Genomic DNA, 25,933 nt, shown 5'->3' on the forward strand with positions numbered 1-25,933 from the left:
GCTTAAGCTTTGAATTCGCCTCGACTAGAGAAGCCCTGCAAGGACAACTTCTTCCCTTAGGGTGGCGGGACCAATCAACCCCAAAGTGAACTTGTCTGCACATCCTCTCGGAGCTGGCTGTACTTCCCAGATGCAAGGAAAGTCTGGCGTGGTATCCGAGAACCACAGTGTTGCTATTGCTATGAACGTGAGGAGCTGACGTGCTGGTGATTTGAAGTTTGACCTTTGCTGCTGCCGATCTTCCCATTGTGTTGCAGGAGTCCCCAGACATCCTCCCACTTGTCCACACGACTGAGGCCCAGGAACAGGATCTGCAGGACTATAACAGGAATAGAAACTAGCTGGAACCTTTTCTTTACACTCAAGGTACTGTGAAACTAGGGGTACTTAGGCTTGTGTTTAGCTTGCTTGCCCTCACTGGAGACTTGCAGTGGTTGCCCTTTGCCGAGTTGCTTGCATCTTTGCTTCTCACAAGCCTCCCAGCTTGTAGCCCTACATTCATTTTACAAAAACTCACCAACATTGTGGAAGACATTTGTGCCATCTTCAAGAAGTGCCTCTGTTCCCTTAGACTTTGCTAAATTGACATTGGCTGTCCTAGCACCGTGAAGACTTGTCTGACCCTCTGGCTTTGTGTTTAACTGTCCCTCCAAAAAGTCATACATACCTTACTTGTATAGCTGGCAAAGGGTTAATCTATATTTTTAATTTAATTCTTTAATGGGATTTAGTTTGAAAAATGTAAACTTTACACATAATTCATTAATATACACTTCAATCAAAGGAAAAGAAACAAATACTAATAACAAAAAAAGAAAAAATGTCTTAATAATGATATACCGAAATAATACTAAATGTAAATTATTAAACGGTTAATGTCGGCTAATAAAATAAATCATAAAGGTAAACAATAGTGGCTTATTCAAAGTTCTGTAGCAATTTAGGTACTTAAAACAGTAGTATTCATGAGTCCAAAACTTCCGACATCAGGTTCATGAGTTAATGACGATTAGTAATGCACCAATGATTAGCCCCGTGGTGGAATCAACTTATTACTCAAATCAAAAGGCCTAACTTTGATTACATTTTTAGCCATATGTTGTAAAGAGCAATGAACAAATGCATGTTACAGGTGTTTGTGCAATATAACCAGAATGACCTTTCACTGATGGTTTCGGGCTTATGTACATATTTGCCAAGATGTAATATAATTGTACTAGGGCTGTCTCCAGGGATTCAGGTGAGTTACAAAGGCGACAAACTCGCTCTTGAACAGGAGTATTTTCCCTGGTTCCCAGACTCATTTTAGTAGGTAGTTGTTCCAGTCTAAGTAGGATGATAAAACGTCTGAGTCTTTTGGCAGGACAGAGATTCAAATACGCTTGAGGCTTCATAAAGGTGTATAGTCTATATTTGATAAACTTGGTAGCTCTTAAGGGTACTCAGATGGGCAAAATTCTCAAGCCAGTCCCAAAGGTCCACACAATCTATATTGCATTGGGGATTCTAAAAGTGCTTACCTAATTGAGAAACTGGTTTCCTTCCCCAACCGTTTCCTTTTTTGCCACAACTTCCGTGTTACAATTGAAGTATGAAAAGTGAAATTAATGTCCAGTGTCCTAATTATTGAAGTCCCCTCAGGGTGTAGGTAGTATGTGTGCCATTCCAAAAGGGTATCTACTTACTTTATTGAACTGAAGGAGTGTATTGTTGAAGTGCATTTTAAGGGTTGCATATTGCTCCCTTCTAAAGGTTTATTTTAAAGCGGACTGTTAAAATAAATTATTTATTAATTCTTTATTAATTTATCAAGAAACCTTGCGTATAAGATTTGAATATCTCTCACTGTGAATCTGTTGCAACCCTACAGCTCACATTGACCCCTCTTGAGATAAGCCTGGCTGCTCAGTCACGCTACCAACTTGTGTAGTACAGGCCTATACCAAAGGTTGGATTACCTATTGGCAAGAGGTCAAGGCTGGTGTATTCTCTCACAGGGTTACTACGTACAATCTTTCCTAACACTGTGTTAGGTAAGAATTGGTGCAGTCACACTGTGTGGGACTACACCAGACTAATCTGCTTGGTATTGGGTAACCCACCTCTTGGTATTGGTCTGTACTATACAAGTTGGTAAAGTGACTGAGCAGTCAGGCTTATCTCAAGAGGGGTTAATGTGAGCTGGAGAGCTGTACAATTGAAATCCTTTAAATACAAGTACCAAAGTAACACTTACACTCAAGGTTTAGGTTATAAATGGTTATTTAACATCAGTTTAAAAAGAAGCATTCTTTAAAAAGGCAAAATATTGTAACAATGCGAATACATTTTGAAATAACTTTTCTGAATCAATAAAGCCAGTGAAAAATCTTTGGATATGCTCAATACCCTTCTCCTACACCCGGAGGTGACTTCAATCCCAAGGATAGTATTTACGTTTATATATTACACTAAACTGCTTTGCTGATTAAGAGTTGCAGAAAGGAAAGGTTAAGGGAAGCAAAACGGTTAGAATAGTTTCTCAGAAAATGTGACAACTGAATGCTCCAATGAAGTCTAGATACTTTACGTAGTAGGTTAAGGGGCTACTAGGTAAATCCCCTCTCCCCCCCACCCCCCCGTCAACCTCTACCCCCCAGTACTCCATAAGATTGTGTGTGCTGGACCTACAAAGAGAAAAGAGAAGTAAACCCAATTTCACCTTAATATTCTTGGGAACTGTAGTTCACCCAAGAAAAGGTATTTAAACCTTATGAGAAATCCAAAGGAATCCTCAGGGACACTGCACTGAGGGTGCTCGGTGTCACCATACTAAAAACAGATGCCTGTGGAGTTTGTCAGACTCTAAAAACAGTGAGAACACACAATCCAAATCAGGTAAAAACACAAGTGTGAAAAAGGTCCCACTCACTCAGGAGTTGACATTTAAAAAGTCCTAAGTCTAGCAAAAGAGCTGGGGGTCTCTAAGGTGGGAGGAATTTAGCACTGAAATGAAAATTATTCCAAACACACTGGATCAGTACAGTAAAGGTAAGTAAGGCAGGGGTTGTCTTAATATTCTTTGCAACAGTAGTACACCCAAGAAAATGTAGTTCAACATTAAGAGAAGTACAAGGGGATTCTTGGTGGTACTGCACAAAAAGGGCTTTGTGTCACAATGTAAAAGCAGATGCACTCCATAAAACAGTATGGAACATAGAAAATCATAGTCATGAAAACACATGAGTGAGAAAAAGGTCCCACTCACTCAGGATTAAAAATTAAAAAGCCCCGAGTCCAGCAAACGCTCTGGGAGTCTCTAAGGTTAAAGGGACTTGGCACAGAAAAGTAAAATCTCCCCAACAGTCTCATTTACAAACTCAAGTGCTGCTAAAAGTGCTACTAAAATGCAGATACCCTAAGTCCATTGGTCTTGATACACACATTCTACTAATCTCACACAACCACTGAACCACACCTAGCACTAGTATGCAGCTACACACAACTCATACAACACTAGCTGCACACATACTGAGTGCACCCAATAACGTTTTTACAACATTACTCACTCCACTGACCTGGACTGCGGTTCCCTGGCGTATTCAACCAACAGCGCATTGGAATCATCCCAATGGTAAAAGTCGGTATACAAATGCCCAATAACATAACTTTGTTATTTAAAGGGTACAACCTTTTTATTCTGTTATTTCACTGTGAATAGTAATTGCCTTGTTGAACAGCCTTAACCTTTGTGTGTATATATAATTATTTTTATATAAACTATTGAAACACCTAGTATGCTCAGTCCTGTGCCTACCTACAGCCCTCCTCAGTCCTATAATAAGCCTGGCTGCTCAGCTATTGCTACTAAACCGTTTGGATAGTGAAGGCCAAATTTAAGAATTGGAAACGTGCACATCTAAGAGTGAGTCTTTTCTAGTCCCACTTACTGTGGACTTTTAGAAACTCCCTAACAATGAGGTTCTTTCCAACAGGTCTCAAAGTGGAGGTGACGCATTGTGGACAGATGAAGCGGAAGTACAGGGTTTGCAATGTCACTCGCCGTCCTGCCAGCCACCAGACGTGAGTACTCTGTGCCAAATGGTCAATGTGGCTGTTTTGGGAGGTGCATGGCATAGAGCCCATCAAGTTACCCCATCTTAAGACATTTTTCTTTCTTTGGTTTGCCTCCTACTGTGGTGAGGCTGGGTTGTGTAACCGTCAATGTGCATTGAAAATTTATTTGAATGCTCTCCTTTCACTTTTGACTATATTAATGTGTTTAAGCTGTATGCCACTGACTAGGTGTGTTGGGACCGGTTTTATGAAGTCCAACTAAAGGGCTAAGTAAAATATTCAACTGAGACAGTACAAGACTCCACTCTTAGTATAAGACTGTACCACCTGAGTTCACTGTAGCGTAGACATAGCAGCCAGGATTACCTTACGGGGGAGAGAGGGCTGTACAAAGGAATTGTAATACAAATGGTCCAAAGAAAAACTATGTATTGTAAAAAGAAATGGTTTATTTCAATTTAAGTAGGCCCAGATAAAATGTGGGGGATTAATTGCCATCACATTATATATAAGCACAATTCTTAAAATACAACACTATGCTTGAAGGTGCACAGACCTAAGCATATAACATTATTTGGAACACCGAACATTAGTTCCAGGGACGTCAAAAGCAATAGTTACTTTTGGATTGCTTACAGTAATACATGGGTTGTTGACACTGACAGCTGTACCATGATGCTTAACAAGAAAATGCATAGTAAGTCAGTGTTGGGGAGAATTCTCATAAATGTGCCAATTCCATTCACCTTAGAGACCCCCAGCAACTTTGCTGGATTTTAAGCACTTGATTTATTTTCCGAGTGTGAGCCTTTTTCCCCCCCCACTCTCGCATGATTTTTATGTGTGTTTTACTCTCGTTTTCTTTGATTATGGCGTTTTAGACCACTCCATAGGCGGCATCTTTTTGTGTCACACAGCACCCTCAGTGCAGTGACACAGGTGTTAGGCAGAATTGCATGCAGTACCCTATGGGACCACCACATACAATTAGGACTACAGGTGTAACCAAAACCAACCTTTGGTATAAGTCTGTACTATACAGTTTTGTGGTAGTGAGCGAGCAGCCAGGCTTATCGCAAGAGGTAATGTGAGCAGTACAAGAGGTTACACGGAGGTTTTACAATCACAGTGGTTCAAGTAGACACTTACACTCAAGGTTTCTTGGTAAAACACTTTTTAGTTTATTACACAATCATTTAGAAAACATTCACTAGAAGGAGGCAACTTACTATTCTACACAAACACACTTCAATATCCAACCAATACGTTTCTGAACAAATTAGGCTCCCCTGAAATCCGAGCAAATGGCATTTCAGATACTTTCAATGGGAGTGAAAAGGCACAAGTTAGCAGAATAGATCACATACTTTCTTAGGCAGTGCAAATAGTTTAACTAGAGGACTCGAAACAGTTCAATATGCCTAGGCCAAAGTCAATGGACTAGTGTCTTGGATAGGAAAGAGCAGTTCTTGAAGTAAACAGTTAAGTCACTTATTCCAGGAACAGTATAAACCTATAACTCTGTTTCTGGATAAGTTATTCTAGGGAAGTTGAAACTTGGGGTGTAATATTCAATTAGTGGCGTTTCAGTTCAGACTAAGGGAAGCAATAACTCACTTATTTTAGGATAACACAGTTCTACCTACATACTTTAAGTAGCTACTAGCAACCTAAAAGGTAAGCATGACCTAGGCAGACTTATTCTGGACAGGCGAACAGCAAGTTGAGGGACGCACGACCCAATTGGGGACACTCATACAATTATCCTAGCAGGAATAATAAAGTGAAACCAACAGCATTACTTTTGAGATGAGGGGAATCCAATTCACAGATGAGTAAGTTAACCTATCTACTTTGTTAGAATGCCGAGACCGTTTCTAAGGAAAGTAAGACTTTTAGAATATTTATTTAAGACGACATGCAGCTTATTCAAGTTAAGTAAATCCTATTGCTGATGCTGGTTAATCTGCTTAGAATCACATGCTGTGCATATAGTCCGACATCTAGTGGTAATGGCGGAGTATTGCATGTTGTCGAACGAGGATCGAAAGGGAACGTCGACATGGGCGTGCCTGTAACACTATCCCTAACGTGACTTGTATGTTGGGGATAATTCTCAAAAATGTAGTAATTCCCTCCACCTTATAGACACTGAGCAACTTTGTTGGATTTTGGGGACTTGATTTTTTTTTTTTTACCTGGAGAGTGTGAGCCTTTTTCCCACTCTTTCATGTATTTTTGTGTGCATTTTACGTGTCTTTTTGGTTATGGAGTCTAACAAACTCCATAGGCATCATCTTTTCCAATTGTGTGTCACAGCACCTTCAGTGCAGTGACACAGGAAAGTCTTTTAGATTTTCCAAGGTTTAAATAACTTCTCTGGGATCAACTGTTTCCCAAAGCGGTAGTGTGAAATTGACTCTACTTAGCATTGTACTTGCTAGACCCAGCACGCCCCATTTTACAATAGTGTTCGAGGGGTTACTTAGTATCCCCTGTGTCTAAATGCTCATGTAACATCTTTTATGTTAGCCTTTCCTCAATTCTTCAATGAAAGAGTTGCTGTTGTGTTACAAATGATAGTTTATCAAAATAAATTCATAGAGCAATCACTAATAGGTTCTTAGTGAGGAAACAGCTGCCACAGCTTGTGAGTAAAACACTGTATGCCAATGCATTTCGGAAACTCAGGGCTAGTCTGTTATTAAAACACAGTACATCACAAAGTGTGCGTTTCAAATGTGACATATAGCAACAAAAATATGATGCACCATTGCATGCGAATAACAAAATAAATGACATACCATCCGATGGAGATTTCAATATTATGGCAAAAGAGAAGAGAGGAGAAAAAATGAAAAATTAGTGGAAAGTGCTAAGAAAAGTAGATCAATTAGCTATTCAGCGTGTGTGTCAAATGGTAGAAAGAAATCATTTACCTGTATAGTGTGGCAGGTAGTAAATGGTAGCAAAGCAGTGCTGCTTATGGTATATATGGCCGATGGTGGCGTTCGTGTGATTACACGTTGCAGACAAGGACAAGAGGATCACGTCCTTCTGCAGCGGAATGTGAAATCGTCAAATATTTGTAAGTAAGATCGTGTATGTGGTGTTGGCCATTGAGATCCTACACTAGTTCAGCACATACCTTACTATACTAAGGTGGTGGTCACAGACCTTCCCAGCGCAGACTAGCGGTATCTGTGTCTGCCGGAATAGTCGCGTTGAAACGTTGCTACGGCAACAGAGTTCTTAAATAACACGTGATCGCCTCGCGTCCCTAGTGGGCGCGGTGTGATGGGATAAAATCCACACTGCATGCGTGGATTACGGGTCATCAAATGGTGCTCCAACTAATTATGGACCATCGTGGCATGCAGTGTGGTTATTGTCCCATCCTTCATACATATTATTTCTTTTTCCATTCTTTTATGATTTTAATTTCTGTGTTGCCCCGTGTAAATTAATAGAACACCACGACGGTCCATAATTAGTTGGAGCACCATTTGATGACCCGTAATCCACGCATGCAGTGTGGATTTTATCCCATCACCCCGCGGCCACTAGGGCATGTATTTGGAGTCAGGGTGTCTCCAGACTCTTCACAGCCAGCTCCTGTATAACTTATTTTGAACTTAATGGAACTACAAAAACTTAGTATGACTTAATTTTAACAAATCTAACTTAGTCGTGCCCACTCAATTTTCTCTTTAGCTTTTCCTCAATTAACTTGCTGGTGGCAGTGGTTTCATTTTGAACTACCAAGGTTTGCATTTACCGCAACCGTTCACGGACCCAGTAACGTTAGCCGCGGGAGCCATCTTTTTCAAAATGGCGTCCAGCCATCGTTGTTAAAATGGTTCCCGGTCGTCTTTTTCACCATTTATTTGTGGAAAGGTCCTTCTAGAGTTTTTCTCTGTGCGCCGAACCAGGTTTGGTCTTTGTTCATTCGCCTTTGGCAGGCTTCAGGAGAGAAACCCACCTCTGGCTTCCAAGTGTCTGAGTAGGCAGGAAGTGGGGGAGGTGCCCGAAACTCCCTGTGTTTAGTCTCCTAGGAGACCCAAATGCTCTCTGTGGTGATTGGCGGGCTGATTGTCCGGCAAGGACAGCCACCCTGCTGGGTGAGTGACAGCTAGGCTGGAATGAAAGGGAGAGAACTGTTTAAAAGGCGAGTCTCTTGGACTGGATAGGAGAGTTGACCACTGGAACAAAAGAACTAAAGACGAGCTGGAATAGGACGGCTGCTTCAACTCCTGGACTGTTGGTTTGCCCGGTGAAGCTCTTCTGTAGGTCCGAATTGCCAAGTTCACCTCGACAGAGAAGCCCCTTCAAGGACGACTTCTTCCTTTGAGTTGGTGGGAACAATCAACTCATAAGCCACCTGGATACCATTCTCAAAGCTGGTTAGGATTAACCAGGGGGAAGGACACCAGCTTGTATGCTTGAACAGCTACTCTAACTGAAGTGATTCAATTTAGTTTGTTTGTTATGTTATGTTAGCGGTACTTGTATAGCTCACCGTCACCAATGGAATTGGTCCCCAGGCACTCTGGCGGATCTGTAAACGGGAAGGGTGGGGTAGGGTTAGTCGGGAGAAGGGGAGTGGGAGAAGTGGTGTGCTGTTGGCAGCTTCAGCTCGGTATACACCGAGTGCTGGGCTTTGGTGCTAGTATCGGATCGGATGAAGGAATCGAGTGCTGTGTGTGAAGTTTGTGTTGGTGTGGTAAAGTGCGGATTGCTGGGAGAGAGATGGTTGTGTGGTTTTGTGTGGGTTTAAGTAAGCAGAAGATTGAGGGTTGGGTTAGTGGGGTCTGTATCCTGGTTCAGGTACTTATGATTCTGTTAGTTGTATACCTGTGGGTTTGTTTGCCTTTTCGGACAATAATGTGCAGCGCAGGAGTCTCCCGACATCCTCCCTCTTGTCCACATGACTGAGGCCCAGGAACAGTGAGATCTGCAGGAACTGCCAGGAACCAACGACTTCAGCTGCATTTGTTTCTTCATACTAAGGTACTGTGCCAACCCGATTGAGAGAACGCCACTCTCGCAGTAAAACTTTGAGACTTTCCCAACTTGCAGGCCTAATCAGCTTGTGACACAGAAAATGATTATTTTTTGCCTAAACTACTGCTGAGAACTTTTGCAAAGACTTTACCGTTGATACCAGAACCGCTCTTTCCTATCCATAACACTAGCCCATTGCCTTTCTCCTCTTGTGAACTGAAACTATTTTCACTGTCTAACAAGTATGTGATCTATTCTACTTGCCGTGTGCCTTTTTGCTCACTGCGAAGTAAAGGAACTGCCATTTGGCTCCTTTTTCAGGGGAGCTCAAACTGTCTCAATTGAGTTTTGTATTGAAGTGTATTGGCATATAATATGTTGCCTCTTTCTAGTGAAATGTTTTCTAAATGAGTGTGTAATAAATTGTTTTACCAAGAAACCTTGAGTAGAAGTGTCTACTTGAACCACTGTGACTGAAAGTCCTCTGTGTAATGACTTGTACTGCTCACATTCACGCTTGACATAAGCCTGGCTGCTCAGCTCGCTACCAAAAACTGTGTGGTACAGACCTATACTAAAGGTTGGTTTGGCTAACACCTGTAGTCTTAATTGAGTGTGGTGGTCCCAGGGGGTACTGCATGCAATTCTGCCTAATACCGCCTGTGGCCAAATTTCAAAGGACTTTTGATCCACATCCTGAAGACATTTTGGACATCACTGATGATGAAGTTTATAGTAAGTACAGGATGATGCCCCCTTTGGTGATCCTTCTGATCTCAAATCAGGGATTGGATGACAAACATCCAGTTGATGATCAACCTTGGGTTTCCCCTGCCCCTACTCCGGACCCGACGCCTTGTGTTATGGACTCCCCTCCGTCCCCACCAGTCCGTCAGGCATCACCTGTTGATGACCAGATGGCGTTTAACGCCATCTTAAAGAAGGCACTGAAAAACTCCCAAATTGCCACACAGGAGGCAGAGCCATATTTGGACTTTGTTGAGGACATTCTCAAACAAAGGCTCCCTGCCAGCCAGGCTATCCCATTGTTAAATTCTATAAAAAGGCGCCTTGCTCCTTGGTTAATGCCCACTCAGACCAGGGGGGGTTAATCCACGAGTGGAGAAGCTGTTTCAACCTTCCCCTACTGACCCCCTTTACATTGGGGGTCGAGCCACTCCGGATTTGCTAGTAGTTACGACAATGGGGGCAGGTGTCCCTTTGTCCACAGACAAGGCACCGCCTGATAAAGATTGTAAAAAACTCTACGCACTGGAAAAAGATTACTGCTGCAGCATGCTCTACACGCATAGCCAACAATACTACACTGTTGGGTAGCTACTCGGATGTTCAATGGAACCTACTGCAGTAGGGCATTCAAGAGGTCCCTGAACCAGTGCGTATTTGCTTGCTTGCGATTGTATCTGAAGGGAAGCAGATGAATCACAACATTCTAAAGAATACTTTGGATGCTGCTGAAACAGCGGGAAGGACGTTAGCCCAGGGCACCCTACTAAAGCGGCAAGCCTGGTAGAAGAACTCTGGGTTCAAGCCAGAAACCCAGGCATCTTTAATCAACAAGCCAGTGGAAGATTAAAGATGCCAACTTGTTCGGCATGGCTGTTGACAAGGCACTGGAGACAGCAAAAAAAGGAGCCCAAGACTCTAAAAAGTTTGAACCAAATTACTCTGACCTTTTCAGCAAAGTGGTGGAGGTTCTTGTTGCTCCTACTACCGCTCTCCCAACCAGTACAATTCTGGAAACGATTGGTCCTCGGGTCAGGGATTTACCTCCACCACCACGTACCCACCTAAGGGACAATGCAGTGGAAACAGAAGGGGCGTAATTCCACCCCTAGAGGCTCCCCAGCCTCCAGTCAAAAATGACTTCCAGATCCGGGTCCCCTCCCAGGCCTCTCCGGTTGGACGTTTAACATAATTCCTGCAAGCATGGGAGGTGATAACATCAGACCAGTGGGTCCTCAAGACCATCGCCCATGGGTCCTGCATTGAGTTTAGCCAACCACCTCGATTCAGACCTCTGAGATCAAGACACCTAACGTAAGAACACCTCAGCATCCTGCTGCAAGAGGTAGAGATTTTGCAGGAAAAGGGCGCTATCAAAGTCAGCTCTCTTCTACAGGTAAACCAGGGTATTTATTCAGTATACTTGTACCAAAAAAGAATGTCACCATGCGCCCTGTGCTAGACTTGCGCCCAGCGAACACATTTGTCAAACCTCAGTTTCCTATGGTCAAACTGCAAGAAGTAATTCCTCTGCTGACACAGGGATTACATGGCGACATTGGACATGAAAGATGCATACTTTTCATATTTGAATGTTGCCAATACACAGAAAATAACTAAGGTTTGTGATGGAGGACAAAAACACTATCATTTCAAAGTACTTCCCTTCGGCATTGCCTCTGCCCCAAGGGTATTTCCAAAGGTACTGGCAGTTGCAGCAGCACATCTGTGCAGGCAAGCCATTCAGTTTATCCCTTCCTCGACAAAGATCTCGTAACGGGAGACTTACTAAGCATGCCTGTCCACTTTTTATTCAGTCTGGGATTCTCCATAAACTAGAAGCAATCCAGCCTAGACCCCAGTCAAGCCAAGCAGTTTCTGGGAGCTTTAATTCGGACAGAAAACTGCCTCGTCTTCCCCTCCAGTGAGAGGGTTCAAAACATGCTGTTTCAGATCCCTCAGTATGTAGCCAGTCAAGAGGCAAGGCCATTCGACTGCTAGATATGATGGCGTCATGCATTTACTTGGTGCCTCACCTACGTCTGTGCATGCGTACCATGCAAGAGTGGCTCAGCAGCCAGTGGTCAGTCCAGCGGACAATGGCACTATCTAGTGGTTGTCTCGACAGCCCTCGTTCTCTCTCTGCAGTGGTGGTCGTGGGAGAACCTCTTGAAGGGGTAAGCCTTCACCACCCCCGCAGTAGAAGCCACTCTCACGACACAACGCTCACGGGGTGGGGGTGCACCTGCTCCAGCAGACAGCACACAGGATTTGGTCACCAGAGGTAGCATCAACCATATAAATCTGTTGGAGCTCTAAGCTGTATTTGAAGCACTGAAAGCCTTTCAAACACAATTGCAGGGGAAGACAGTCCTGAACATCAGACAGCACCACAGCCATGTACTACCTGAACAAGCAAGGGGGCACTCTCCAGGGCTATCCAAACTGTCCCAGAAAATTTGGAAATGGGCTCCGACACAAGATGTTCCTGTTGTCCCAACATGTTCCTGGGGAACTCAATCTTCTGGCAGACAAACTCTGCAGAGATTTCCCGCTTTCCTTAGAGTAAGAATGGCGACTACACAAAGACATAGTCTCAGTTTGCACAGAATGGGGCTTTCCCAGAGATCGACCTGTTAGCACCTCTGGAGGAATGCACAATGCCAAGATTACTCCTCCAGGTACCTACAGAACCGATGGGGAACTCTCTGGATAACATGGTCGGGGACATTTGTTTACGCTTCAAGATACTGCTACTCCAGTAAATGGAAGCAGTTTATCTGGTGTAATTCACCTACACCTAGTGTTGTACCCGACCCATTTACTAGACTCGGGCCTAGTTTTTAACTCACTGAAGGTTCACTTAGCTGCACTCTCAGCCTACACTACATCATAACTAAGTGTTGTGGAGGAAAATGCCACTTATTAAGGCTTTCATGGAAGGGGTTAAAAGGATTCATCCCACCCATTTCTAACCCGGCTCCCAGATGGGACCTAAATGTGATAATGAATAGACCTATGGTGTCTCCTTTTGAGCCTATGCCTAAAGCAAGTCTCAAAGCTCTTACCTACAAGACCGCCTTCCTAGTGGCAATCACTTCAATAAGAAGAGTCAGTGAACTACAGGCCCTCTGAGTTCTAGACCCAGTTCACAAAGATAGTGTTTCTGCGCACTCACCGTTGATTTGCGGGCAAATTTATTTTCAAGTTCCATGTGAACCAGTCAATAGAACTGCCAACTTTCTTCCAGAACCCCACTAACGTGGCGTAAAGCCTACACACACACACTAGATGTGCGCTGGGCAGTCATGTACTACCTCAGACTAAACCACTAAGAAAGACAAACCAGTTTTTCATGTCAGTGGTGGTTGGTAGAGAAGGGAAACCCTGTCTCTTAATCAGCCATCTCAAGGTGGATTGTCAATTGCATCACACTCTCCTACACTCTTGCTTAAAGAGAACTGCTCTTCAAGTCTAGAGCACACTCCTTGAGCTGCTGGGGCTTCCATAGCATTCATTGCAAATGTTCCCCTCAAATCTATTTGCAAAGTGGCAACCTGGAGTTCTCCAGCATTGGATCTTTCAGGGGTTCACATGCTGTGAATATTCCCTGTCAGGCTGGGAACCTCGGTCATTTTAACTTGGTGTTTTCCTATGGAAAACTTTGACACTTCAGTGTCCTATCAATGTCCTTTTTGGGTGCTTTAGGCCCCACCAATAGGACGTAGGGTATAAATAGAGTTTTTGCACGTGCTTGTACTACAGTGTTTTGTGATGTCTTCTGGTCCGAAGAGGTCTCTGTTCTAGCCCTGTGCGACTTGTGGGCTGAAGAAAGTGTATGAGGGGGGTGGGCATATGGACTGCATCTATTGCCTTTACCCTCATCACTCTGCTGACTCTTGTAAGATTTAGAGAAGTTTCTCGCAGAAGACCCTTTAGGACCACAATCGGTGATTGGTTTGGCTTAATGATGGCGCTTTTGTCGCTTCCGAGGTGGGGTCGGTGAGGAGCTTGTTCTCTGAGCGGCCTGTACAGGTGGTGGATCATCACCAAAGGGGCATCTCATGAAAAGGCCAAAAAAGACTAGTCATCGAAGCGCTCCTCTTCAGGAGACCATCACAGGTCGTCCTCAAGCCGAGAGTCCTCGAAGCACCGGTCCAGTGTGGCTAAGCACACTGGTTTGCCTGGGAAATCTGGACCGCAGGTGGCGGTTCCGAAGACGTCCGAGTTCCGTCATCGACAGTGCCTCTGCCGTCGACGGTTGCCATCGGCTCCGGCGACGACAGGATTTGATAAAGGCCTGATGCTGTTGTCGAGGATGGATACTGAGGATTTGGAGCCAACGAGTGGCAGGCTTCCGCCTTTGACTTGCTGATGCCGGACGCCATTTTACATCGAGAGGTGGCTAATTTTTCGCTGTCCTCGGAGGTGGAGACCGGGAGCAGGTGTTGCAACCATCGGCCTCGGGGCTGCAGTGTGTTGGACCATAGATGTCGGGAGCCGTAGGGGCTGGTCCAGCTAGTTACCCGCTGGTGAACCCGCAGGCTATATTGTCGCTCCAGGTTCTGTCCACATTGCAATCCTTGTTGGGCCAGCTGGATTCGAGGGTACCCCCTCTGCCTGTGGTTCCGGTGGGTCCTGTCATGTACGCGGCTGGTGTTCCTCCTCGTTCGTCAGCTACAGTGGAGTTGCCGGGGCCTCTGCCGGTGAGTGAACATCATCCTCGTTCCTACCCTGAGGGTGAGCTGCTGGAGTCAGTCGGACAGTGTACCTCGTGAGTCCATGTCTACTGGTTCTTCGTCGCCGACAAAGGACGCGACATGGGATTCGGACGGGAAGGTGGAACAGTCTTGTAGTCCAGCACAACCATCCCCTCCCGATGATGTGGGGGCGTTCCACGCCATGATGGCTAAGGCATGTGTGGAATTTGGTTTGACTTCTGATGAAGAACACAAGGAGTGCTTCCTGTTCGACCACATGGGAAAGAGACGGAAAGCTGTATTATCTGTGCCTATCCTGGACCACGTGTGGCAGGAGGGCCTGCGCACGTTGCAACATCCCTTCTCGGAACCGGCTGTCAAAGGGAGGCTGGAGAAGAAGTTTATGGCCCCGGACTCTACTCCGAAGTGCTTAGTGTCGCAACCCGCTCCCGAGTCAGTGGTTTCGGCGGCAGCCAGTCGTAAAGACCAGAGTCAGCACACGTGTTACCCCTCCGGACAGTGACTCCAGGAGATGGGATGCCTTCGGGAAGAAGGTTTTGACTGTTGGGGCGATGATGGTGAAAGCGGCCAACTCTGGCGATCATGACGCGCTATGATCGTGAGATGTGGCATCGGCTGGCACCTATTTTGGAACATCTGCCAGAGGATCACTGCAAGTCTGCCATGCTTTTGGTGCGTGAGGAAGCTTCCAATCACAGTATTAATATAGCTGTGGGCCTAGAGGAGTCAGGCTTTAAGCAGATTAACAGCGTTGTACTGCGTCACCAAGCCTCGCTTAAGTGCACAGACTTTCGCCCTGAGGTGCATTATAAGGTTCTGGACATGCCTTGTGAAGGGGAGCAGTTGTTTGGAGAGAAAATCGATGAGGCCCGCAAAGGTATGAAGGAGGACACTGAGACTGCTAAGTCATTGGGTGCTTTGCCGAGTGGACGCTCCTTTAGTTCCTTTCGGCTGTTCCGAGGGGCTTCTGGAAATGCCTGGTTTACTTCCACCAGGCACCGAGGTTACGGTCGATCTGGGTATTCCTCCCAGGGGTATAGGAGCTTGGTGCAGAAGAGTCGGGTCTTTCAGGACTAGAGGAAAAGAGGTGCACAGCCCTCCTCTAAAGGGAGATAGGCTAAGCCACAACAATGACTGTCTTCAGGGAAACCTGCTGGGGGCAGGGTGGCACAGCACATGGACGAGTGGTGCAAGAGTACATCGGACCGTTGGGTGTTGGACACGGTGCGTCTGGGGCATTCACTGGAGTTCAAGTGTTTCCCGGTTTCCATTCCTCCAGTGTTTGCCGTTCAACCTCATCTTCACATCGTATGACAGGAGGTGGTACTTATGCTACAGAAAGGGGCTATAGAATTGGTTCCGGTGGCCGAGAAGGGTCATGGGGTTTATTCCCGCTATTTTATTGTGAAGAAACCCAACGGCAAGTGGCGGCCCATTCTCGATCTTCGGGCGTTGCACAAGACTCTGCAAAGCCTGAAGTTCAAGATGCTCATTCTTCAGGAAATCATTCGGTCAACGCAGCCGGATGAGTTTCTGGCGTCGTTGGATTTACAGGACGCATACTTCCACATTCCCATGCGTTGACAGCACCGCAAGTTCCTGCGGTTTGTCGTAGAAGATCATTACCAGTTTCGGGTACTCATCTTTTAGTCTCCCAGGACGTTTACAAAATGATTGGCTGCGGGGGTCCATCATGTATACCCATACCTGGACGACTGGCTGGTGCCGGGTTCGTCGCCAGGAGAAGCGCAGGAAAGTCTCGGTGCTACCATGCAGCTGTTGCAACGGCTGGGCTTTGCCGTAACCTTCGAGAAATCTTTTCTGTCGCCTTCCAGGGACTTGTTTCTGGTGGCAGAGTTTGACTCGTCTGGGACTTGTGAAGCCTTCGGGCGAGAGAGCGATGAAGCTCCGGCAAAGGGCGGCAGAGTGGAAGATTGGGCCAAGGGTGTCGGTCCAGACCTACATGTCACTGTTGAGGGGGGGGGGGGCATTGCATGGCATGGCGTCATGCATTCTGCTGATGCCGAACTGTCGGCTATACATGAGGCCAGTGCAGGAGTTCCTTGCAGACCGGTGGCCTCAGAGTTGGGGCTCATGTCTGACAAGGTGGTCATCAACGACAGTCTGGTTGACGCTCTTTGCTGGTGGCAGTGCTCAGAGAATCTGGTTCGGGCATGCCGTTGCTCGAACCAGAGTGCCAATTCATGATTGTGGCGGGTGCCTCTCAGGCAGGATGGGGGGTGTGCGCATCTTGGCGGCTCACAGGTTCAAGGCCTGTGGTCTCAGGTGGAGTCTCGGTTCCACATAAATGTGCTTGAGCTGAGAGCGGTTCATTGGGCCCTGAAATCGTTTCTGCCGCGCATACGCGGCTCGGTGGTGTGGGTGTTGACGAACAATACCACTATAATGTTTTATCTCCGGAAGCAGGGGGGCACGCGTTCCAGGGTTCTGTCGAAAGAAGCGCAGGATCTTCGGCATTGGGCTCTGTCGCACGACATTGGCATTATGGCGTTTCATCTGCAGGGAGTGTTATGTGCAGGCAGACGCGCTCAGCAGGGATGTTGGCCAGCTTCACGAATGGCAGCTAAAGGAGCAACAGGTGACCATGATCTTCCAGAAATGCGGCCATCCTCCATTGGATCTCTTTGCAACAAGGGAGAACAAACAGTGCTGGGAGTTCGCCATCAGGTGGGCTCACCCTGAGTCTTAGGGGATGCCTTCTCTTTCCTGTGGACAGGCCAGTTCGCATTGCCTCGGTTTCCGCTCATTCGACGTGCCGTGTGATTCTGGTGGCTCCGTTCTGGGGCAGGCAGCCATGGTTCTCGGATCTCCATCTGTCCGTGGCGGAGCTGATTCGGTCGGAAGTGATACCGGACCTTCTGTCTCAGGCGAAGGGCGCTGTGTGGCACCACAATCTGCAATCTTTCAGCCTGACTGCTTGGCTCCTGACTTCTCCGAGTTTGGCCTGCTAAGGCTGTCCAGTGACTGTCAGACGGCAAGAGCATTGTCCACGAATGTCTCCTATGCAGGCAAATGGAAGAGGTTTTGTGTGTGGTGTAAAGGCCAGCCGGGGGTGGACCCTTTGAACATTTCTCCTGAGCAAGTTCTTCCTTACCTGTTGCTGAAAAGGGGTCTGGCACTATTGTCCATAAAGGTTCACTTGGCAGAGATTTACTTGGAGGCGACATGCGGCTCCTCTTTTTAGTGATCGTCTGATCAAACATTTCTTGAAGGGATTGTTCCTTACTTTTCCTCCAGTCCAGAAAGAAGTGTGGAGCCTTAATGTGGTTATGTCCGGTCTCATGAGACCACCATCTTAACCGTTGTCGACGACTCCTTTGCAATTTTTGTCCTGGAAGGTGGCTTTTCTGGTGGCCATTACTTCGGCCAGGAGGATGTCTGAGTTGCAGGCATTTGTTGTGGACCCTCCATACTTGCGGTTCTTGCAGGACAAGGTGGTGTTGGCTACTAATCCGCACTTTATCCCGAAAGTGCTGACAGCATTTCATAAACTCTCTTCTATTGTGTTGCCCTCGTTTTTTCCTTCAGCCTCCACGCCTGCAGAACGGGCTTTGCATTCGCTAGATGTGAGGAGAGCGTTGAAGTTTTATTTGAATCGTAATCTAGATTTCAGACCATCTAGACAGCTGTTTGTGGCTTATGGGCTGTCCGTCAAAGGACGGGCAATCTCCAAACAAGGACTTTCTCGTTGGGTGTCCTATTTCGTTCTGCCACACTAAAGCTGGAAAGACTCGGAGGGCACATTCAACGATGTCTACGGCTTCGTTGGCGGCATTATGGTCTGGGATTCCGCTGGTGGACATTTGCCAGGTGGCCTCCTTGGCGGTGTCGCATACCTTTATCCGGCATAACTGTCTGGAGCAGCAGCATGGTGAGGATGTGCAGGTGGGACAGGCGATCCTGCAACGTCTGTTTCAAGAAGGTAAGCCCCGCAGCTTCGGGGTATTTGTTTGAACTTTATTACTGGATCGGTTTCTTTGTCTCATGTATGTGATTTCTGTTTCTTTATTGGTTTGCCTTTACACTCCGCCATGCATGCTTTCTACTGCTATGTAATCTATTCACAGCATGTGAATCTATGAAATATCCAGTGCTGGAGAAGGGAGTAGTTTCTTACCTGTAATTCCATTTCAAGGGAATTGGATCCTCCGACGTATTCCATATCTATGACCAGTAATCACCACAGCTGTGCTGCTTCGGGAATTTTTGGCGTCCTGCGTCGAGGACGTCGATGCGCTGTCCTCGAGGGCCTCTGTCGAGCTGACTTCAGCGGATGTTATAAGTAGGACGCAGGACGACCGTAGCCTCAGTTCCGTTTTTTCAGCGAAGGTGTTCGCTTCGGAGATCTTGGCGTGGCTCGGTTCTTCTGAGTTCTGTTCTTTCGGTTCTTAGAACCTGTTCGTTGTGAAGATTATCCATGTCGTCTTCGGCTTCTTCCACCCTGCGGCTGGGTTTTAAGAAGTGTCAGGACTGTGGGTCCAAGATGTCGTTGACGGACTCGCACGACACCTGCCTCTGGTGCCTCGGTGAGGGCCACAACACGGATGATTGTGTTGACTGCCAGTGGCTTACCTCAAAGGCCTTGCAGGAGCGTAAGAAGCTTTCTGTCGGTAAGGTGGCCAAGCCTCAGAAGTCGAGATCCACGGGGCTTTCGACTGACGTTTCGAGGGGCGACTCTCTGCATCATCATCATCATCGTCGTCGGTCCGGGGGGGTCTCTGTCCCGGAGTAGGTCCCGCCATTCCTCTGCCTCTTCGAGGCACTCACGGAAGCGCCGTCATCGGTCGCCTTCCCCGTCTTCATCCTAGGGCTCCACCCGTCTGCTTGTTGCTTGTCCCAACAAGCGTTCCACTCCTGCGGAATGGGATTCATTTTGCCAGGAGATAGCGATTTATCAGTCGCACGGCTCCGTTCTGTCCGCGCCGTCGAAAGATGCCGGCCGTGATTGTGCTAGAGCCGCCACTCGCACGCCTTCGGGCTCGGGTGGTCGGCGCGATCAAGCACCTTCGGATCGGACAAGGTGGATCGCTCTAGACATGCCCGCTCCAGGTCCCGGTCCTCGACAACCTAGAGACCGTCGGAGCCTGTGAGGTCTTCGAAGAAGACATCGGCGCCGAGATCGTCGAGGGACTCTCTCGAGGCTTCGCCTCCGAGGAAGCCATCGGTGCCCGGGCAGTCGAAGGACACGCTCGGGGCTCTGCCCTCGAGGACTGTCTAAGCCACCGGCGCCACGCTCTGTCGACACCGATTCCATCATCGCCTTTCGAGGCTGCTTTGTCGCAGGTACCCCGTGGCACGGTGGAACCCCCTAGAAAGGCTCTGGCCAAGCCTAAAAATGTCTTTGTCCCTTTTTCTGGGCTCCCATTCCAGCCTTTAGATTATATTTGAGGTGGAAGAAGGTTCTGAGGAAGGTTTGGTTCCTGTTGAGGCTGGTCATAGCCAGCTTGAAGACTTGCGTCAGTCTTTTGGACACCTCTCCGGAGGTGGAGTTTGGTAGGCCTGAGCCTGGCACCCACACCAAGTCCTCCTACCGGTGCCTTGTGTCAAGGGTAACAGAATACTTGGGGTGGTCTGCGCCACCAGTGGATTTTCTGCAGGATGACCTGACGGATATCCTTGTCCAAGGTCCACCAACTGACCCGGTGCGGCCATTCCATATGGCCTTGCAGAGAAGGGTGGCAGCGGCTTGGACTGCTCCGGAGAGTCTTCCGGCAGTGGGCAAGTATTTGCCAAAGAAATATCGTCCAGCCAGTAGCGACCCCAGCTACTTGACTACGCACCCCACTCCGGAGAGTTTGGTGGTGCAGGCGGCTACGACCCTGGAAAAACAGGCATCGTACCCTACCATCCCTCCTGATAGCTACGACAAACGTTTTGATGGCTGGGCGAAGAAAGTGTTTTCTTCAGGGGGTATGGCTTTACAGGCAGCCAATTCCGTGTGTGCCTTGGCACGTTTCACTCATGCGCTGTGGAATTGTCTCGTTGGCGGCTGAACCCATTCCCGAAGGGGAGGAACGGGATGGTTTTCTTGCTCTTGTTCAGGATAGCAAGGATGCCATGTGTGAATCTGTTCGGTCGGGTCTGGGCGTGGCAGATTGCGTCAGCCGGTCCATGGCGGCAAGCACTGTAATGGACAGATTTGCGTGGTTGCGGAAGTCTGGGTTTGCTCCTGATGTACAAGCCCGGCTCCTCAACATGCCCTTTGATGGTGAACATCTTTTTGGCAGCAAGGCTGACGAGGGCCTTGAGAGGTTGCAGACCTCCAAAGCTGCAGCAAAGTCGTTGAGCGCTGCAGTTCGCCATCCTCCGCCTTTTCGTCCTAGGGGACAACAATGGAGGGGGACGTTCCTTTCGATATTGCTCATCTTTTGGTAGATCGAGGGGAGCGGCAAGTCAGAGGCAACCGTCGGAGTACCAGAGGTGGAAAACGAGGTACTCAAGGTGCCAAGACCGCTCGGGCAGTTGCCTCTTTACCCTCCGGCAATGCCGCAGCCGCTTCAGCTCAGTCATGAGGCCATGTCCCATGGTTCGCCAGTTATGGGAAGGCTGGCGCAGCATCTTGTAGAGTGGCGTGCCATTACTTCAGATGTGTGGGTTCTGGAGATCATAGCCCACAGCTACTGTCTTCCTTTCCGGCAGAGGCCTCACGACAATCCGCGAGGGAATCTTGCAGGCCGTCTGGCCGAAAGCAACACCTCCATCACGGTTTTCTGCATAAAGGCAGGGCTTTGGGGACTGGAACTTCAGACGTCGCCACAGGATCTAAAGAATCCGAAGAGGGGAGAAGCTGAGCCATCTACAACGACGACACCACTAGTGGAGCCCTGCTGTACGAAACTCACCACTTTCCCAACGACAGAAGATCTTCTTCCAGGAGAGTCTTCTTCCCTTTAAGCTGGTGGGACCAACCAGTTCGCCTTTTTCGCCTTCCCGGATCGTCTCGTGGTCGAATCGCCCGTGCCAAGCACCCCGGCGGCCGGATAGCTACGCTTCACCACTACTGCGAATAAAAGGGTAGTACCTTTTAACCGGGAAACTCCGAGGCTGGTTTCTTCCCTGGCAGTGCAACGACCTCCAGCTTTCCTCCATGTCGAGATCTTCTCTTCCCCTGGACAAAGCCCCGACTTGCACCCGCTGCCAGGAACTGCCCCCGCTGGACCTTTCTCACCATTTCAGGTACTGTCCCGCCTGGTCTCCCTTGCAACAGACTGTCCAAGGTGTCCCGTAAACCCTTGACTCTCTATCCTGGGGTGACCTCAGACCTGTTAACATTACCTCTCTAACTTGATCCAACCTCTCTTGACTTTTCTGCAAAGACTTTTAGTGCATTTCCACTGTGTGATCTTGGGCACATTCCGCCTTGCTCTCTAAGAGTGGGCCTGGCCTATGAACTTTTTGCTCTACAGTAGACCCTGCCTTTCTTGACTTGCTGTGAGTTCTTAAGTGTTGGTACTGTTTGTTTTTCCTATTCTGCCTTTTCTCTCACTTTTTAAACAAATTATTGGCGTGCCATCTATAGTTACGCGCTCACCTCTGTTTTGCTAAATAAGTGGTGTATTAACCTAGACTTGTAAAATAATTAATTAGGGAGGTGTATATATTTCTAGTGACTGTTTGAACTTGCTTGACATATTAGTGCCAGTGTATTTTTACAAGTGTTTTTAAATAAATAATTATTTACTTTTATACCAAAGCTCTGGTCCGTGTTTCCTTGTGCTACTGTATTTTTAGCCCTATTGTGTATACCCTATATACTGCCTAACTCTTCTTGAGGGAAGTCTGACTGCTCTGCCACAGCTGCCAGGTAAATCTGGGTGGTACAGACTGCTACCAATTGGGTTTACTGCTAACACCTGTAGTCTTAAACTTTTTGCAGTGGTCCCTAAGGGAACTGCACAGGTTTCTGCCTAACACAGCGCCTGGGTATCGCAAAATGGAGGATACTCGGAGCACCTGTCAAATTCAGCATGGAGTTGCCACCAGGTGGGTTACCAATACCAGGCAGATAAGTTGTGTGTAGTCTCACACAGTGTGACTGCATCAATTCTTACTGAACACCACTGCTGGAATCCTCCTAGGGTGTCTTCTCTGGTCCCTGCACACTAAACTTTAAAGTGAACTATTGTTTGAACAGTCTTCCACAGGACCTGTGACTTTGGCCTGCAACAGACAATCTATCTCGCCCTACCTACATCTCGCACCTAGACCATTAGGGCCCCTCTTCTGCCTCAGAGTGATCTCATGCAATAGACTAGTGAAGGACTAGATAAGTAAAGGATGCTGTCTTGACAAGAACAAGTGTGTGAAAGTATGTACTTGTGAAAGAAGTTGGTTGGGAACTGTAACTCAGAGTGAGCAGTTACAAACATCCTTACTTAGCTTGAATGTGTGTTGTGCCATGCTGAAAAGTGTGTATTTATAAAGTTAATTTACTCAACTGTAAATTGGTTGTGCCTCATTCCGAAAAGTAATGCTGTTCTCTTTGCTTCACTAAATATTTTTCAGAGAATAGGCATAGATGGTCCCCAAATGGGTCTTGCTTCCCCTAACTTGCTGTAGATGTTTTACCTACCTAGAATAACATTGTCATTCGTAGTGTAACATTGGGTTTTGCTTTCTCTGGTCTGTTGTATACAGATGCTAAAACAGTCTTTGTTCTATACAAACCTCTAAGTTGCTGGTAACTCCTTTAAAAAGTGTATAGGTTTTACTTGCCTTGAGCCTTGCCTTAGCTGTGTGCCAGCCTAGAGTTATTTAACTTTTCCACTGAACTGAAAAGCAATTGTAATAGTGTATTACAACATTAGGTTTTTGAAGCTGTGTGCCATTCTTGAAGTGTTCTTTAGGTGTAGCTGACCTTGGCCTGCCTTGTGCGTCCTAAATTAGTGTAAAGCATACTTGCTTAACTTGGACTGTGTTACACTGAGCTGAAAAGCAACTGTAGTTGTATATTACACCAACAGGTCTTACTCATCTAGTTTAATTGTGTGTTATCCTCAAAGTAGTTAAAGGTATATACTGTTCCTTGAATGAGAGTTCCACTATTCAGAAAAGTATCCTCGTAACAGGGTTTGTTGATTGTGATTTCTTTGCTGAGCGTCATTGCATAACTGACAGTGTCTACTACCCTTGTATTACAGAAAGTAATCTAAAAGTAACTGAGTTTTACTCCCCATGAATAGGAGTGCCCGATACTAAGGTCCGACGTACCCAGAAATACTGTTAGTGTTCTGAACAAGGTCTATGCTTTGGTCTGTGTACTTTAAAGCATAGTGTTGCCTTTCTTAATTGTGGTGATATGCATTTTGTGATAGTTCTTATTTACCCAAGATTATTTACCCAATATTTACCTTTCTATCTTTGTGTTTAAACCTTTTTTTACAATGCATAGTGTTTATTTGGACCATGTGTACTACAGCTTCTATGTACTGATCCTACAGCCCTCTCTAGGCTCCCATATACTCGGGTGGTACAGCCTTGTACTAAGAGTGTAGTCTTGTACTGTTTATGTTGAATAGTTTTACTTGCCCCTTAGTTGGACTGCAGAACAATTGTCCTAACAGGATATAGCCATTTTGGTTGCTAGCAATAAGTGTTAAAATTAAAACCTATGGAGGACACTGCATTGCCAAAGCCAGTAGGATCAGCAGATGGACCTTTTAGCAAAAAATTACAGCCAAAGTCTCAATTTCTGATCTTCAGAGGAAAAGTTACTTAAGCAGTCAGTTTGTAAAGAAAACATAGGGGCTCAAGGGGAACTCTACTGTTAACACCCGGCCTGCAAAGCCTGCACAACAGTTGAGGTCCACTCTTACTTGAAGAAAACAGCACTTCCCAAACTGGGAAGCACTGAAAATGGCACATTGTAATTACACCCCCAAGCCCCACATTATGTTGAAGATGAAGAAATTCTAGCTGGCTTTCTTCTAGGTGCAACTTTGCGGACCCTGATTCCTGCTCCTTGGTTATGGTGACAATAGGTGGGGACCTTAGGTGGGCTTCTGTAGTCTCACCTGGGAGAAGGGGTTGGCAGCAATGGATGGATTCAACTCACTTGAGTGGCTTTTTGTAGATTTGGCACCTTTCTTTTCTCGGTGCAAAGAAGAAACTAATATCGCCATTTGGATTCTCTTCGACTACTTGGTCCTGAACTCAGTTGAGGGGACTTTTTGTGAAGAATTTCTGCCCATGGAGCTCCACACAGATGCCTGCAAAGTTTCAGCCTGGATTCGATCTTTGTAAGAAAATGCCCTCAATAATGGTTCAGGTACCCTGGATATTGGTATTCTGCAGCCCAGGAAAGTTGCAGGACGTCGGATGGCCCAAAATGATGGTCTTGAGGCTAGTTGGTCCCAGCAGCCGAAGGGAGGAAGTAGTCCTTGGCGTGTCTTCCCTGCCTATTTGAAAACAGGGTCAGCACAGCTGCAGGTCTTCACCAGTGCTTCTGCGGTCCTGGAAGGTGCTGCTCACGTCTCTGCTCATATTCTGCTTCGGATTCCTTGTTCCAGTGGTAGACTCTGTACGCCAAATCCTCACCTTATATCCATTCACTCCCATGGATCTGTCACTCACCTGGGGGATGACTGTCCTCCAAGACAACCATCCGCCCAGTTAGAACTGGTTTGACAGGCACACCTACAAAGGACAGTTACGTTTTGGGCTCCTCCCTCATTTCCAGCCTTCCCAGAGGCACACGAGTCTGGGCGGGCTTCAGGGCTGAAGCCCGCTAAAGGCAAAACTCACAAAGGACTCAAATCTACTGTAAAGGATAGCAGAAAAGCCCAAAATGTGTCATTGACAAATGAAAAATGGTAGAGACTGGTGTGGAGGGAGGGGGGTTGTTTGAGGAAAATGGATGCTGTACTGCAGCGGAGTAATCGGTCTACTAGTAACCTGCACAAACGATAGTAATAAGAAACCACTGCCATCAGCCATTTAATTTGGTGAATTCTAACAAAGTTACATGAGTGGGAAAAGGAATTCCAATGTAACCCCCCAGCACCCCACATAAGGTGGTGTGTGCTGACTCACAAAGGGAAGGGTAAGTAAGATAATGTATATCTTACTACTCTTGAGAACTGTAGTTCTCACAAGACAATGTGGTTAAACATTAAAAAGAAGTGCATGGCACACCTCAGAGGCAGTGCACAGAGGGTGTTGTGTGTCACGAAGTAAAAGGCAGACGCCTGTTGGTTTATTATTTGTAATGCCCCGGAATACCCTAGGGTAACGAGGCGCAGCAGATTCAGGAATTTGCGAAACTTGGTTGCAGACAATAAAATATATACATGGCATATGCACAATAATGATAAAAGAAAAGCAAGTATATACATATATACAATTAACATTTGTGTGTACGGTATGTCCAAGTGACAAGAGGGAGA

At 46.7% G+C, this 25,933-nt stretch overlaps 1 protein-coding gene across 3 annotated transcripts in view; it reads left to right on the forward strand.

Annotated features, from left to right (window-relative positions):
• The window catches only part of LOC138503097 (protein argonaute-4), a 324,615-nt gene that overhangs the window by 166,634 nt on the left and 132,048 nt on the right, over window positions 1-25,933 (forward strand). For all 3 annotated transcript variants that reach the window (XM_069622601.1, XM_069622603.1, XM_069622602.1), the window contains exon 7: window positions 3,975-4,062. In XM_069622601.1, the coding sequence (XP_069478702.1) occupies window positions 3,975-4,062 (88 nt within the window). The remainder of the gene's footprint in view (window positions 1-3,974; window positions 4,063-25,933) is intronic.

This window comes from Ambystoma mexicanum, chromosome 11, assembly GCF_040938575.1.
Source record: "Ambystoma mexicanum isolate Mex_15411 chromosome 11, UKY_AmexF1_1, whole genome shotgun sequence".
Classification (NCBI taxonomy): Eukaryota; Metazoa; Chordata; class Amphibia; order Caudata; family Ambystomatidae; genus Ambystoma; species Ambystoma mexicanum.